This window comes from Quercus robur, chromosome 2 (genome assembly GCF_932294415.1).
Source record: "Quercus robur chromosome 2, dhQueRobu3.1, whole genome shotgun sequence".
In the NCBI taxonomy this organism is placed as follows: domain Eukaryota; kingdom Viridiplantae; phylum Streptophyta; class Magnoliopsida; order Fagales; family Fagaceae; genus Quercus; species Quercus robur.
The window spans coordinates 89,441,420-89,458,364 of record NC_065535.1 but is presented as its reverse complement, the minus strand read 5'-3'; the positions used below and the strand labels follow the sequence as shown (position 1 = coordinate 89,458,364).

Sequence of the window (16,945 nt, the reverse complement as noted above, 5' to 3'; positions counted from 1 at the left end):
CCTTACTTCACATCAAAATTCCTACAAAAAAAAATAAATAAAATAAACACCAAAAGAGTTATATGCACATACCATTTTTCTAAGTTATACCCGAGAGCAATGCAGTATTGACTGATTTGCTAACGCTAAAAAACATCCCTATTATCTTGGCAATACTTCTTGAGCTTCATATATTAACATTCTCCATTCTAATCAATTTAAAGAGTTTTTAAAACATTTAAAATGTTTATATAATTGAATATAAAGAGACACACAAAAGAAATATGCATAAACATTGACATTTTATAAAATAAATCAACATGGTCTAGTTGCTTTCCTATTTTATCTATCTATGTTATTTTTATCACATTTTTTAATATTCCAAATGAATCAGGAATTGAACCATAATATATCATGCCATGAGCCTTGTAAAACAATAATAATATATTTTTTGAAAGACCCATTACACAAAAAGCCACCTACAAACGCTTTACACTTGCATCCTCTATATTACCGCAACACTTTCCTTTGTCCTGCAGCGAGCAATTAGAGTTTTTTATAATGTTAAAATCAAACATTTAATCTTCTGCATAATGGGAGAAAATGCAATTTGTACCAAACAAACCAATGAAGATGGAGGGGAAAACAGAAAAGGCAAAACTCACCTTAAAGGGACTTTCCAACTCTGCTTGTACTTTGGTGACTTCTGCAGTGGTGGAGAGAGAATTGGAAATCTATAAATAAATAAATAAATAAACAAATGAATGGGATTTAATTCCAAAGGGGCAGGCATTGAAGGTTTTGATAAGAAGAGGAAGAGCCCAAAAAGATAGAGTTAAAGGAGGGCCAAAATGATGAATGTGATTTAATGGGAAAGTAAATAAAGGGAGAATTGTTAACCATTTTTTGTTTAGATAAGGAGATGAGAAGTCTTGTGAGTGGATGGATAATATATAATATGTGGGACACTTGGAAAGAATTAATAGAGAGTTGAAGTAATAAATGAGGAAGGAGAGTTTATTGGAAATATTAGAGGGAAATATTGAATAATTGAAATTGATTAAAGCAAATTTGGGGCAAAAATGGAGAAGAAGAAAGAGACAAAAGCTAAATGCAAATCACTCTAATAGAGTGTCACATGGCAGAACCTCATTATAAGAATAATCATAAATGTAATATAGAAACAATCATAAAGTTAATAATTTTTGTTGTACTAAAATGAAAAAAAAAATACAATTTTTCTCAAAAATTCAAAAGGCAATTTAACGAAAATATTTATTTTTTAATAAAAGTTATTTATAACTTTTTGTGAACCATTAAAAAGAAAAGAAAATTTAAAAATTATTCTTTTAGTATTAAACAAACTTTCTCAAACTTATTTTTTCTGCCTACAATCCAAAACACTGAAAAAAGTAACTAAAAAAATTAATAAAACTTAACTATGATTAATTGGACCAATTAGGAAAAAAAATTGTTATTTATAATCTACTAAGGTTATTTTCTTTGCGGAAATTGTAATTTCATCCACCCAAAACATATTATCAAATAATCAATTATTAGCAAAATCTAAGAATTAAATTTCTATATATGCATTGTTATAAAATAATAATAATAATAATTAAAGTAAAATTGCGAAAGATAAAATTTGTCTCTCATCCAATAACTTTTGTTTAGCCAACCTTTGCTTGTCTCTAAATAAATTGCATTATAGGGTACTTTTAATACTATTAAAAGTACTTTGTCCACCACAATGGATTAAAAAATAAACAAAAATGATTAAAGTTTCATAGTTTAACATCACTAAGGTTATTTTCTTTGCGGAAATTGTAATTTTATCCACCCAAAACATATTATCAAATAATCAATTATTAGCAAAATCTAAGAATTAAATTTCTATATATGCATTGTTATAAAATAATAATAATAATAATTAAAGTAAAATTGCGAAAGATAAAATTTGTCTCTCATCCAATAACTTTTGTTTAGCCAACCTTTGCTTGTCTCTAAATAAATTGCATTATAGGGTACTTTTAATACTATTAAAAGTACTTTGTCGACCACAATGGATTAAAAAATAAACAAAAATGATTAAAGTCTCATAGTTTAACATCTAAATTGAGCACTATAAAAATCATGCTATCAAATTACAGTAACTGCCAAATTAAATTATCCAAATCATGCTATGTATTAGAATAATATTATATTTTTATATTTAATCCTTTATAATGCAATAGGATAACATTTAACAATCAAAGAGAGAGAGAGAGAGAGAGAGAGAGAGAGAGAGAGAGAGAGAGAGAGAGAGAGAGAGAGAGAGAGAGAGAACTGAATCGCATTAACCTAAAGTAGATTAAAGAATATAAAAAATTATCAACCTAAAGCGAAGATGCAAGAAAAATAAAAAATAAAAATCCACTCAAAAATTGTGTGTGTGTGTGTGAGAGAGAGAGAGAGAGAGAGAGAGAGAGAAAGAGAGAGAACCTTTTTTTTGTAAGGGAAAACTATGCATGGAATGAATGAGATAGTGGCAAATTTATAGTAATAGAGTGTGAATAAGAAGAGACAAAAATAGAGGAAGATGAAGGGAAAGATAAAGAATGATATTAATGTAGAGAGTAGTGGAGAGATGAGAAGGTGAGAGAATGAGAGAAGGAGAAAGGTTAGAGAAGTAGTGGGGAGATGAAAAGGTAAGGGAGGGAGAAAGGTTGGAGAAGTGTAAATATGAAATAAAAAAAATTATAAATAATTATAAGAAAATGGAAAAAAAAAAAAAAAAAAAAGATGATGACATGGACGTTGACGTGGCTCAACGTGAGAGCAGCAGTATTAAACGCTACGCTTCAGCTTTTAGTAATATATTGATTCCTTATACTTTTTGAACGAAAAGGGCATATATTTCATTTATGTACCTACAATCTAGAGATATACTCACGAACGTAAGGAGGTCCATAAAAGGTGGCCGTGCCAAAATCAGTTTGAGTAGAGATAAAACATAAAATTGTCCCAACCATAATCAAAACTTGAGCATTAAATCTCATTCTTAATCCCTTAGAAATGCCCATAACTTGTGTAATTTTTCCACTCTATTCCTCAGAGATGCCTATAGAATGGTACTACTCTTTGGTGCAAAGTAAATGGTTTACCCCATTTTATAGAGGCATCTAACAAGCTAATAAATTATAATCCTAATATTAATTTAATGTTGATTAATTTAACCCTCTCTTTCTTCAGATGATGTTTACTAGAACAGAGAAGAGAAAACCCCCAATCTTGTAGCAAATGGTCATCCAAAAACTATCTTTCTACAATAAAATTTCACAATTCAACACCATTATTGGACAAATTCCAAGATAAAGAGAAGTTTCAAATTTCATTTATTCTTACAATAGAAAATTATTTATACACAATATTATAGAATCAAACTCATTAACTAACGCTCCGTTTGTTTTGACATAAAATATTTTCAAATGTAAAAAATTTTACATGTAAACATTTTCAGGAAAAAATTTTCAAGTGTTTGGATGGAACTCAATACTAGAAAATGCAAATACAAACCAACAACCACCAACCACCACAAACCCAATCACCACAGTCATCAACAGCCACCTAAATCACAATCGGAGAGAAAAAATCAACAAAAGCTAGCCACCCACCGCAGCCCACTCAGCCACCACTACCCACAAACGCACCCAGCCCCCACTGCAACCCCCAAGCCATCCCAAAAACCCAAATCGTGAAGGAACGAAAAACCCACTCACTCTCAGCGATTCCAGATCAGAGATCTTAGTAGCAGCGTTTCTAGATTTAAAACTAGATCCAAGCAATGAGCAACAGAGCGGCAGTGATAGCGACCTCGGGCCTCTCGCGGCAACTTCTCCAACAACAAAACAAGTCGAGATCTGATGGTGGTGCCACCAGAATGGAGGCAAAGAGCGGCAAAGGGTGTTGGCTGAGTGGAGCGAAGAGTGGCGTGCCGGTGGGTGCTGTCGCTGGTTTGGGCAAGTGTGAGAGTGGATGAGTAAAGTATGAGAAAGAGGGAGAAAGAGTCGGGCGTGAGGCTGTGAGATTTTTGTAAAATGTTTTACACTTGTTTTTTTGGTAAAATATTTTACTAGTTTTTACACACAAAATTTTAGTCAAAGGAAAATATTTTACAACTTTGACTATATTTTACATTCAATCAAACACTTGAAAATGGGAAAATAATTTACAAAAAATATTTTACATCGAAACAAACAGAGCGTAAGTCTCTTTGGCAAGGGTTATTACTTGTCACATGAGATCTCTCTATTTTTTATTTATTTTTTGGATAGGAAATATTGATAAGAGTTATAATGTACTTGTAGCGTCTTATATAAGGTTAAGAATGTAGGTTGTTACTCATATAAATACAATTTTGGTTCAATCAACGGTTAAGGATATGATTCTAATTAATAAATTAGTGATTATTTAAAAAATAAAAAGTTAGGAAATAGTGAATATATTCATTTTATCTAACTCAATCCTCATGTGATGGTCAAAATTGCCCTCATTAAGCGTGGATCAACACATGAATTTTTTTGAAAATATAGTAAAAATATGATTCTAATTGATAAATCACTGAATATCTCAAAAGTTTAACTACTTGGAAATGATGAATTTAATCATTTTATCTAACTCTCCCTATCATGCGTGGGTCAAAACAGCCCTTATTGCATGTGGCTCAACATGTGTAAATTTATTGAAAAGTTAGTAAAGTTGAAGAAAGGGTTCGAATCCATGACTTCTTGCACTAATAAAATGATAAATTACCAATTGTTCTAATAATTTAAATAGTTTGGAAAAAGATGAATTTAATCATTTAATATTTAACACTAACTATAGTCTCTCTCTCTCTCTCTCTCTCTCTCTCTTTGTGTGTAAGTTCCAGTTAGCTTAATTGGTAAAGTCTTTGATGGTTGAATAAGAGATCTGGAGTTCAATCCATGCCTACGACAAAAACCGATCGGTGTCTTAGTCTGATGATAAAAAGCTATCATTAAAAGTGGACACCATAGGTTAAAACTCTCTAAAAAATTTGTAATCTCAATATAGTAAAATTGTAGTAATTGTAACATTGCTTTTTGAGATTTTTAAAGTATTTACTGCCCAAAGTTGAGAAAATTTAATTACGTAGAGGCCTGAGCATAATGTGCTTTATTGGCGAAGGTTGGTTTGATTGCACTCTCCATTCCTAAATCCTAAGCATGACTTTATTAGCCTATTAGGTGCTTAAAAATCAAATAATAAAAAAAAATGATTGGCAACTCAAGACAAGTTGCTTTAGTGGGGGTTATAACGGGGACTCAACTTGCTCGTTTGCATAAGCTTTTGCTACATCAGGAATCACTCGTTTTTCCTAATGTTCTTTTACAAACAGAATTGTGAAGGAGGTTATACCGTTATAGCCTAATACCTCATAAACAATCCACAGTTTTGCTAGTATTAAATTGTTGAATAAGGTTTGCACAATCTGAAAGGTAAAAGTTTCAAAGTAGTTCTGTTGACGCTAGCTTGGGGAACCCTATTGGAGAGAAAAACACATTCGGGAGCTTTCTTGAATAATTAATATAACATATAAAGACACACTTTAACCCAAAAGGCCTAAATCCAAAAAAATGTCTAAATCTAATGGGTATATGCTCAATTATGTTAAATTAACCACTCATTCTTTTCATCATTATTCAATGTGGGACTTTACTCACACGTGTAACCCAACAATCTCCCCCTCACATGTGAGTCTACTTCTCTATGGGCTTTAAGACCTCTCTGTGGGTCATGAACAAATCCTACTCACTCCCCCTTGCCTAATGGGCTTTTCACTTCATCAGCGTGTCATCCATGGGTCTATCGTACGCCATCCAAGGGAACCACGTGTCAGTCCCACACGCACATCCATGGGAACCCTGCACGTCCATGTCCATGGGAACCTCACACCACACCATTATTTAGCACCATTAGCAATATTCCTTTGTTGGGCTTTTTCCTTTTTTTCTTCTCCAAGATCTTTGTGTGTAGGTCGTTTAGGCTTTCTCTGTCCCCGCTAGGTAGGGACCATGAACACCTCACCACCTTTGCCACACACCACAATGGGCTCTAATACCACTTGTTGGGGAGAAAAACACCTTGGGAAGCTTTCTTGAATAATTAATATAACATATAGAGACACACTTTAACTCAAAATGTCTAAACCCAAAAAAAATGCCTAAACTCAATGGGTATGTGCTCAATTATGTTATATTAACCACTCATTCTTCTCATCATTATTCAATGTGGAACTTCACTCACACGTGTAACCCAACAAACCTATGATGCCATGTACAACATTTAGCTTCAAAAAATGTTAATTAGTTCATTAAATTAAAAGGTGAGTGTAGTCCAAGCTATTAAATAGGAAGTTAGGGATATATTGGAGTTCAAGGGGATGAATATTAACACAATTTCAGATAGGATCTTATGTTGTAAATGGGTAATCCTTTTGGTTTTTTTTTTTTTTTTTTTTTTTGGAAGTTGTAAAGAATCTCATTAAATGAATTGTAAGGATTAAGCCCGCTGGTTGTTTATAAGTTAGGTCATATATAATGCAAGTTCCATATGTCTTATTACAATTAGATATTGAGATTAGAAAATATAAAGAATACATGATAGGTTGTGATTAGTGCTACACAAAAAATGGTATAGAGGATTTATCGAATTTATTAAGGTTGCCTTATTGTAATACAATTTCTAGAGCTATATATATAGCTGCAAATTTGTGCCTGTCGTTTGTTTCATTTTTCCATTAATTCATCCGAAATATATATATTAATAGGTAAAGATCAGAGAAAATCCAATTATATTCTAAATTGGATTCCAATTATTGTCTAATTTTGCACCACATGTCCTATTTAAGGTTTTTTTTTTAATTTTTATTCTAGGTGAGTTAATGAGGTACAAAAGATGAAGAGTCTAATATAAATAAATCATCAAGAACTCAATAGACAAAAAAAAAAAAAAAAAAAATGAAGAAGAAGAAGAAGAAGAGTAAACTCATGTGTATATCCAAAAAAAAAATTAAAATAAATAAATAATAAAAGAGAGAGAGAGAGAAAGAGAATAATTTGAATCCATATATGTGTGTAATTATAATTTTTTTAATTATATCGTGCATATACACGGGTTATATACTAGTAAAAATAATAATTAAGGCCTTGCACATTCCATCAATCGACATTTGTCACAAAGATATAATTAATTTCACCAACTTGGAAGCCTCTAAGAAACATACAATTACTCATATTGGTAGGTTTTGCAAAGTTACAAATAGCAAGGAAAGGGGACACATTTTGTGGCAAGGACATAGCTGGCGAAGGATTCTTAGCAAGTTGTCATAATTAGGAAGCAGATGCTACAACCTTTCCTTTACCGCTGCCAATAAGAGAATTGGTGATTTTTATTATCATCATTACTTGCCATTTTACTCAATTCCCAAGTCTTTGTTTTATCAAATTTACTGCTACCAAAATATAGGAACTAAATTAACCATAACCCCTTTTTCAAAACAAAAAAAAAAAAAAAAAATTGACTATAACCTCAAAATGCAAGCACTAGAATAGTATTTTTATATTTCTTTTTTTTTTTCTTTTTTCTTTTTCTTCTTTCCACCATGAATAAAATTAAAGTTGTTAATAAACTCACCGTTGTTCTAAAATTCTTTGAACTTAATATCAGAAACGAATGCTCTTGAATTTGCAAAAATAAATGATAAAAATCTTATTGGAACTAATTCATATTGTAATAATCAAAATACAACATAGATACTTATATACACACTCACGAACGTAAGGTCGCCTATAGAAAGTGGCTGTCCCCTCTTCGATATATGAATCTGCAGCAAAGCAGGTAAGAATGATAATTATTGCCATTAGAGACAGTAGAACCACTCCCATTGTTACTTCTTTTTTTATTTTTTTCCTTCAAATAAAGTAACGATGTTAAGCACAGCACTACTCTGTGGTACAAAGCTAAAGATTTATCTGTTTTATAGGGCATAATAGCAATCCAATGGCCCCCAATGCTTCTGTAGTCAACCTTGTTGATTAGTGAAGCATTATCATATTATCATTTCATTGGTTTCAAAGAAAAGATAGGGGTGAAAAAATTTGACACAACCCATGAACTCGACACTTGCAACACAACACGAAATTAGCAAGTTATGGATTAAGGCTTAATGGGTTCGTGTCATAATCGGTTGACACAACTGACCTGTTTAATAAATGTGTTGGGTTAATGTCTAACCCATAGAACCTGTTTGACTTGTCTGAACCGTTTAATTAAATGACATTTTACCAATATACCCTTTAAACCATAGGTATATAATCTTATTAATTGTTGTGGTTTATTTTTTTTAATATATTGTGATTGATTATTTGTAATATTGAGATATGTTTTAATTTTAAATGATTATTTGTGATGCAGTTACTCATTAGTTCTAAATTTTATATTTTAAAAAAATTATTTGTTTGGTTTTTCATAATTTAGATCAAGTTAGTTAATACTAAAATTTGTATTTTTTCGGCTTAATAAAATCTGATAAATTGGTTGATACAACTAACCGTTTAATAAACAGATTATGTTATGGTTGAGGAATTTTTGACCGTTTAATAAACATGTCGGGTTAGTATTGACTTATATAATCGAATATTCATAAGTCGACATAAGACGAATCAAACACGCGAACCTGAATTGTCACCCCTAGAAAAGAAGATGTCTTGATTAGATAGCTGTAATGCTTATGTCTTAGTTTGAAATCCGTATTATTCTAGCAAAATAAAATTTTATTATTATTATTTTTTTATTATTTTTGTGTGTGTAAAAGCTCTAACTTGTTAAATTTTAGTAAAGTATTGTGGGTTTCCTTCAAAATGATCCTATCATCTCTTTGGTGAGATTCATGCCTTTTCACAATATTTTTTGTGTACTCGTATACGATATCACTTTGGGGGAAGACAACAGAATGTTAGTGAGATTGAGTGTAAATGGAGAGGAGAGCATTTGAACTAATGACATCCATTTTATTATTTTTAATTAATGAGTCACGGTATTTTTTTTTTTTTTTGAGAGAGAGTTTCAACTTATGGTGTCCACTCCTGATGATTGCTCTTTATCATCAGACTAAGACACCAATCAGTTTTTGGTGTAGATGAGGATTGAACCCTAGATCTCTTATACAACCATCAGAGACTTTACCAGTTGAGCTAACTGGAACCCACATGAGTCACGGTATTCAATTGTATTGCCCCTTGAGGTTTTGATAAGGATAAAGATGAGATTATGACTATGAATAAATGAAAAGGTAAACAAAGCAATTGGATTAAAATATTGCATGGAAGAACGTCTTAAAAGGTGGTCTTAAACCTTGAAATGGACACAGCTAGCACCTACTCCACATCACTTGTTTAAACCAATCAAACCATAATCCCGTAACTTTGAATAACTTGCCATTAGCCTACTTGGAACAATGCAGTTTGAACATAGAATGATCGAACCCCGTACATCATGCTCAAAGACCAAGCAACAAAGACAGCTAAGATTTCTCTCAAGGGTGGTTAGAGTATGAACAAAAAAATCATTGTATAATAATGAGGATTAACAAAGATCAGGGCCGACTCAAGGTCTAGGCCTAAGGCCACACATATTCCAAAAAATTATGAAGGGCTGTAAGTATTAAATTACCGATTATTCCAAAAGTTTAAGCTTTTGGGACAATCGGTAATTTAATAGGTAATTTAACAGTAAGACTCCTCAAGCTTAAACTTTTGGAACAATTGGTAATTTAACAGGTAATTTAACAGTAAGGCCCCTCAATTGTATAAGCAAAAGGCTCCCAAAATTGTAAAATGATAATTGTTTTATTTTTTTCAAGGGTGAAAACAATGTCATATGATTTTAGATTAGTAATATTTTGTGTAATATGATAGTTCCTCCTTCGTATTCTGTACTAATTTTTTATTTTAAAGCACTCTTATGTAGAAGATTGGTGGGTATTAGAATGTCAAGTAAATAGAGAAGTCAATGTACCGACAAACTAACAAGTATATGGGTTTAGCAAAAAAAACAAAAACAAGTATATGGAAACATCTATTTTGGAATCTTTTATATATATATATATATATATATATGAATGTGTTGTCTTAACCTTTTGTATTCACATTGGAAGGGAATGGGTCTAACAAGCCCAGATCAGGACATTAATTTGCCCACCCAAGGAGTCTTTGAGCCCATGAAAGGCCCATCTTTTTTGGTACACCAAGATCAGATTGGTGTTGGTGAGGCATCCTAACTTGAAGTGACTGTCAACCCCGAGCTCTAAGGACAACTCTTGTTCCTTGCAATGGAGGGTTGGCTACTAATCCTTCCTAGTTCATTCACCCCAAAGGCCTAAAATGGTTAACTTCTTGTGGGATGACGTATCTGCACTACAAGAACATCTTCCCCTTGACCAATTGATAGATATTTTAAAGAATGATGAATTAGATATTACTCAATTCGACGCGTTTAGAAATACTTAATATTACGTTATAATCACCCAAAAAAAAATACATACATAAAGGCAAAGAAGAAAAAAAAATTTTCAAAACATAAAATGTTCTCCATTCTCTATGTTATTTCAACACCAAGACATACAAATATAGTTAACCCATATTTTCTTTCTTAAATATGAATTTATTAAATCAAATAAAAATAATTAAAAAATATTATATTTTTCAATTCTAGAGTCTAAGCATTTTGTAGTCAAGAAAACAAAAACATTGATGTATTGGTAGTTTCTGAACAAGTTGGTTGCCATGTCTTCAAGTAGTCAACACTTTTAATATGGTAGCACCCCTTGATGAGTTTGGGTATTTATAAACTACAAAAGTCTTTCTAAATATTAGAAAGACTTTTATAGTTTATAAATACCCAAACTCATCAAGGCGTAACTTTTTGATTTTTCTTTTCTGAACAGTGTTTTTATACACTGTTTATGGGTCCCACAAAATACACTTTTTAGCAACTTTTTCATTAAAAATAGATCCCACGATACTATTTACATATTTAAAAATTATTTTGCTACAGTATTTTTCAGTTTTCAGTTTCAGTTTTCAGTTTTCAGCTGTATCCAAACGGACCATAGGTATACAACAAAATTTGTCACATAATATTTACAAATTAGTGTATCACCAATTACAAAAATTAGTTCTGATATTCATTTATTATGTTTTGAAATCCCCCAAATCTATTCATCTCCACATCAGGTTATAAATTATGAAGTAAAATTTGAGTTTAGCTTACCTCTAGTACTTTTTTAACTGGAATTTCATTTTGTTTTAATGAAAAACTGTCACATCACCCACTAACTAAATAAAATGTAGAAATTAAAACTCACTATCACTTGATATTGTGTATTTAAAATAAAATGAGACCTCCAATTTAAAAATTACTACAAGTAAGCCAAATCCGAAAAATTTATAGTGTCTTTAGCATTTTTCCTATAATTTATTAGGGAGAATTAAATGTAATATCTAAAAAGTAACTTTAAGTTTTTAGTTTGCATATTATAAAATAATTAATTATATATACTATTAAAGAGAATTCATAGGATCTGGGTCAAGCAACCTATGAACTAATCAAGTTCTTAGAATTGTGTCAATAGTTGCAACCATTATTCCTCATCAATCATGACAAGAAGGATCTTCGAAAATGGTCTTCCATAACAAGTCATGATGATCCTTTATAGATAGAGCCATGGATGTGGAGAAAAGAACACATGTAGACACATTTGAATAGCCAGAACATAATCTGCTTTCTCTTTATTTCCTCAAAAGGAGAACTGTATGGGTACGCCCTCTAGTTTGGCACTCTCTCATGTAGAATCTAGACAAGTCTTATATAACGAAATCAGCTAAGACTCTGTTTTTTTTTTTTTACAGAGATGACAAATAAGCATGTAATTTCATTATGAGGGTTTTTTTCTTTTTCTTTTTTCTTTTTTTTTTCCCACAGTTTGATATATGCCAATGTTCTCTCTTTTCATAGCTTGGTGCTAGTTAACTCCATGTACCTCAGGTTGTTTTACTTGTTCTTTATTTATACATACGCCTTCCCTTTAAGAGTTCACAAATCAATCTAACCTGATCTCAATGGCTTTGCTTTGGCATGGTTAGGCCCACACAGATTCTGGCCTATTCCTTTGTTGAACAATTAGTCATCTTGCAAATGCAGGGTTCAACTTCAAAGGACAAGGATTCTCATCCTAGTTTAATTTTGTCTGGTTTCGAACTCTATCATCGAATTAATTAGGGTCATTACATTAATTAGATATGCATGTTTAAGAACCAACCAGCTTGGCTCAATTCTAGGTTAAAGAAAAACAAACTAACCCAATTAGGGTTATGTTTTTAATATGTGGAGATAGAACAGTATCCGCTCAAACCAAATTCAGACATTAATAAATGGCACCAGTCATTTCAAGTTCTGAAGCAAAATAATCCAAGCAATAGTAAAAGATTAATGTTCAAAAAACTAGAAGGAAATTCACTTGGTGCCTTATTATTCCACTAGGATCAGATGAAAGACATTGTAAATAACTTGAAGGAAATGAAAAGAGCAATCAAGTTACAGAAGGACCGTCCAAGGCACTGTTGTGACATCAAAGAGGCCCAGGGAAAGTCCCGGTCTCCCTCTGTTCATTCCACCTCTCAACCTGCAGCAATTTCAGATCAAAAGATGGTAAAATGATTTAGATTTCCATTCCATATGCAACAGATTACCAATTCAAGGACGGCAGAAAATATACAGGGTAAGAGATATTATGGTATGGAAGATGATAGGATAGAAAAGAACAACCAAAGGACATTATGGTTCTTCAAAGACAGACAACTTTTGTCCAAGCTACTGAATTTTAAATTATAAAAAGCTTTCAATGGTAATTTTGGTGTAGAACACAATACTGAGGATCTAGGGAACAAAAAACTATGAATGATTCTTAGACCTAAAATAAATCTTAACTGGATCCAAACTTCCCACCATTTTCTACATCCTTCCATAATCCTCACAACTCTGTCCCACTAAATTATCAAGTACAAAAATTTTCAACTTCAAGGGCATGATGTTTGATCATGTATACCAATGACTTGTCACCCGTGTAATATCTCAACAATTTCAAAGTTACAATGCTCTTGAACAATTGACCAGTACGCCCTAAAAGGCATGAAGTTATAAGCAATCTTCACCATAATTGTTTCAAAGAAAAACCCCTTGCAGTGCATTATAAATTTGTGGAAAGTGCAAATGTCAGGATGCATGGACATTGAGTACATAAATATTGAAATAAGAGCAAAAAGAGGACTATAAGCAGCTTAGATTGACTATAATACTGGAAAAGGTTAACTGACTTGATCTATACAGATCAAAAGAAAATATTTTATGATACCTAAGGGCTAAGGAAGACTGGTTCTTCTACAAATGCACAAATTCACAACTGCTGCCACTTTCACATGGGTCCATAGTGGCAAGACACCTCAGAAGATTGTGAAAAAGGTTGTGAATTTGTGTGTCTGTAAACTTATTAAAGGAAGAAAGGCGAGGGACAGAAGGCATAAAAGTAACTTAACAGTTGACATGGAAAAGAGGTTTTGGATTGTTGATTGGAAGGAGGTATAAGTACATACTAGCAATAGTTTAACTTTGTTTCATCATGCTATTCAAACATCCCAGATTCTTACAAGTCAATAAGTTAAATGTAACACCAACTGCTAACTGAATATGGTCTCCTTATTGGACAATCTAAGATGAACCAGAGCAGAAAAGTTCAAAAAAGAGCGTGATTATGTAAGTTATGCTTTTTTTTTTTTTTTTTTTTTTTTGAGAACCTGTAAGTTATGCTTTATAACACGCTTCATGACTTTAAAAAATCTAATCTCTTTATTAAAAATGTTGCCATAAATGCTGGTATTTAATAAGTGCACAATTAAGAAATGTTTTTGCCAGTTGCAAAGCTAGACTACTTACCCAATCACCTGGGCAAAGAGAACGATAATACTTGGCAAATTTCTCACATGCACCAGACTCTTCACCTTTTGCTGCCAAGCACCTGCAGTTGAAATTTTTTTTTCATAAATAAAAAGAACTCTGCCAGTAAGTGTTTTGTTGAACCCAATTGAAAGTTAGTAAAATGTACTTGTGAAACTCAACGTAGCGTGTGAAACAATGTCTGGTTTGATTTGTTGTAGGGAATCGAAAATCAGCAGGGGCTGTTTTCAGTTCAACTTCAATCTGAGAGTAAATAGCAGAAAAATTGAATAAGTCAAAAATATGTAACAACTGAGACCAAAAAAAATGAAAAACGATTAACTTATCACAAGCTAATCACTATAGTCACAAAAAGTTGATAAAACTCAGTATTTAGACCAATACATGAGTATTGAAAACATATCTAAACTTAAGCACTTCTGATCCATATGACATTCTAGTGGGTATCACTTTGTTTTTATATTTAGATATGCATTTTTAGAAACATGAATAAATGCACCAGCACCATATAACAATACTTTCAAATTGCTAACCCAGCATTATATATTTCAAAAACAATTGTAACATCTCTAAAAGGCCATGGAGATGCATACAGTTGTTAGAGTCAATTCACAAAAATCTTGACTTCACAGCATTCAGAAAAAGTTGGTAAATCATTTACAGACCACCTTGCAATTGGACATAAAAACTCTAGCAGATTGAAAAGCACACACATTTCTTAAATGCAATTCATCTACAATTCCAGTTTGACAATTTTAAGAAAATTGGTTGAATCCTAGAATCTATGACCATAAACAATACTAAGACCATGTTGTGCATTTCAATCTTAGTTATTTTCTATGAAATCTATGGCAATAAACAACCACTACAAGCCCCAACAACTTAAATCAAATCAAACCCATATTACTACAGTTTCAACCAAATTCACTCTAACCTCAGAATTCTATTCCTTTGCTTTTTAAATCAATAATCTCAGAAATCTTAAACTTCTAAGGGGAAAAAATACTCACGCATCCAATGATTCAATATTAATTATTTTTTTTAACACTAGAAAGTATTAAATCATACCCAGAAAAAATTAGAAAAAAAGAACAACCAAACAAGCGTAGATTCATAAAATTATGGAAGTGAAATGAAAGTTCCAATCAGCAATCACTACGAGCCAACAAAGTTTCAGACTTTGAAATGACCCCTAAAAAAAAAAATAAATAAATAACTTTAAGCTATTTTCTTGAGGTTTCACGGCAACCAAACAGAACAGAGGAGAAAGAGAGAGAGAGAGAGAGTACCTCCGCCATGAGTGGTCCGATCAAAGGAGAGCAATTGAGCGAGAAACGATGGTGGGCTCTGATTGAAAAAATTTTGGAATATAAGGAATGGGTCGGGCTTTCACTCCGGTTCGTACGGTGAATAATGATACTGTCATACCATTCCATTGAGAAAATGAAGGGCCCACTAAGAATTTTTTTTTTTTTTTTTTTTTGGAAAATGCCAGAAATACAAATTATTCGATATAAGGTGATTTGTAGGCAAGTAAAATATGATGTCAGGCCTCAGATAAGAAATAATAAGAATTTTGTAAAAATGTTGCTTATTATTGCTATGTAAAAAAAAATAATGCTAACGGAGTTTGATAGACCTAAATGATGAGAATCAATAAGAATTTGACCGCTTGTAAAATTATTTTTGACTGTATCATTATAATTGACAAATGAATAATTGATGTTAGTGATGGGGTAAAATGAGAATTAATGCAATTTGTAAAAATATTGTAAAATAGTTTGTGACTATATCATTACTTTTTTTTTAGTGATACATACACAAAAAATTTGACAACATTTTTTACATGTTAATTGGCAAGTTTTTAATGATTCTCATTTGAACTTACTATTAACATTACTTTTTTACCTACCGTTAAAAAAATGCCACATTAGCATGTGTCAATTTTGTTTTCTGTGTTTTTTTTTTTATATATATATGAAAAAGGTTAGCCTGATTTTTTTTTTAATGAAAAGCATGATATTTTATTATGGATAAAATTTGACAACAAATTTGGTTGTAGCCGGCCTACAACTCCACTCAATATATTTTTATTGGATGTGAATTATGATAAATCTACAATTGGATTATATTTTCTTCTTATATTCTTTGTGCTTACAAAAATTTAAGAAAATCAAAAGGATCATTAGTTATGTCATTAATCAAATATTTAAATTTCAAAATTTTATAGTATAAAATTATGCATAAAAAAAAGTTTATAAATCAAATAGTAAATTACATCTAATTGACATGAAATTTGATATGTGTGTTAAGAATGGATAATTTTATGGTACCCCCAAAAAAAGGAGGTATGGTACCCACTAGTAGGTAACTTGTTATATCAGGTTACTTTTTTCCCATATTTGACGATTCTATCATCATATTATGCAGTTCCAACATCACATGTGACAGTTCTTTTCTCATATTTGATAGATCCCTTACTTTTTTCTTATATTTGACGATTTCATCCTCACATTGTGCAGTTCCAACATCACATGTGACAGTTCTTTTGTCACATTCAATGGTTTCCTTACTTTTTTTCTCACATTTAACTGTTTCATCTTCACATTGTGCAGTTCCAACATCACATGTGACAGTTTTTTCTCACATTTGGTGATTCGCTTACTTTTTTTCTCACATTTAACTGTTTCATCTTCACATTATGCAGTTCCAACATTACATGTGACTGTTCTTTCTCACATTTGGTGATTCCCTTACTTTTTCTCATATTTGACTGTTTCATCCTCATATTGTGTAATTCCAACATCACATGTAACAGTTCTTTTATCACATTTGGTGGTTTTTTTTTTTTTTTTTTCTCACATTTGACGGTTCTATCGTCATATTGTGCAATTCC

General features: G+C 31.6%; 1 protein-coding gene across 1 annotated transcript; it reads right to left on the bottom strand.

Annotated features, from left to right (window-relative positions):
- Positions 1 to 12,445: 12,445 nt before the first annotated feature.
- LOC126715708 (cytochrome c oxidase subunit 6b-2-like) lies at positions 12,446 to 15,498 on the bottom strand. The gene is made up of 4 exons (XM_050416459.1): positions 15,339 to 15,498; positions 14,198 to 14,292; positions 14,029 to 14,110; positions 12,446 to 12,721 (listed from the first exon to the last, which is right to left on the bottom strand). Exons 1-4 carry the CDS (start codon positions 15,483 to 15,485, stop codon positions 12,668 to 12,670), a joined length of 378 nt encoding a protein of 125 aa, XP_050272416.1. The 5' UTR covers positions 15,486 to 15,498; the 3' UTR covers positions 12,446 to 12,667.
- Between the last annotated feature and the right edge of the window lie 1,447 nt (positions 15,499 to 16,945).

Bases quoted from the DNA above. Each gene is read 5' to 3' on its own strand.
- LOC126715708 (XM_050416459.1), bottom strand. From the start codon at position 15,485: ATGGAATGGTATGACAGTATCATTATTCACCGTACGAACCGGAGTGAA. The intron at 14,293-15,338 runs GTACTCTCTCTC...ATTTACTCTCAG, and splicing joins TCGGACCACTCATGGCGGAG to ATTGAAGTTGAACTGAAAAC. The intron at 14,111-14,197 runs GTACATTTTACT...TTTCAACTGCAG, and splicing joins CGCTACGTTGAGTTTCACAA to GTGCTTGGCAGCAAAAGGTG.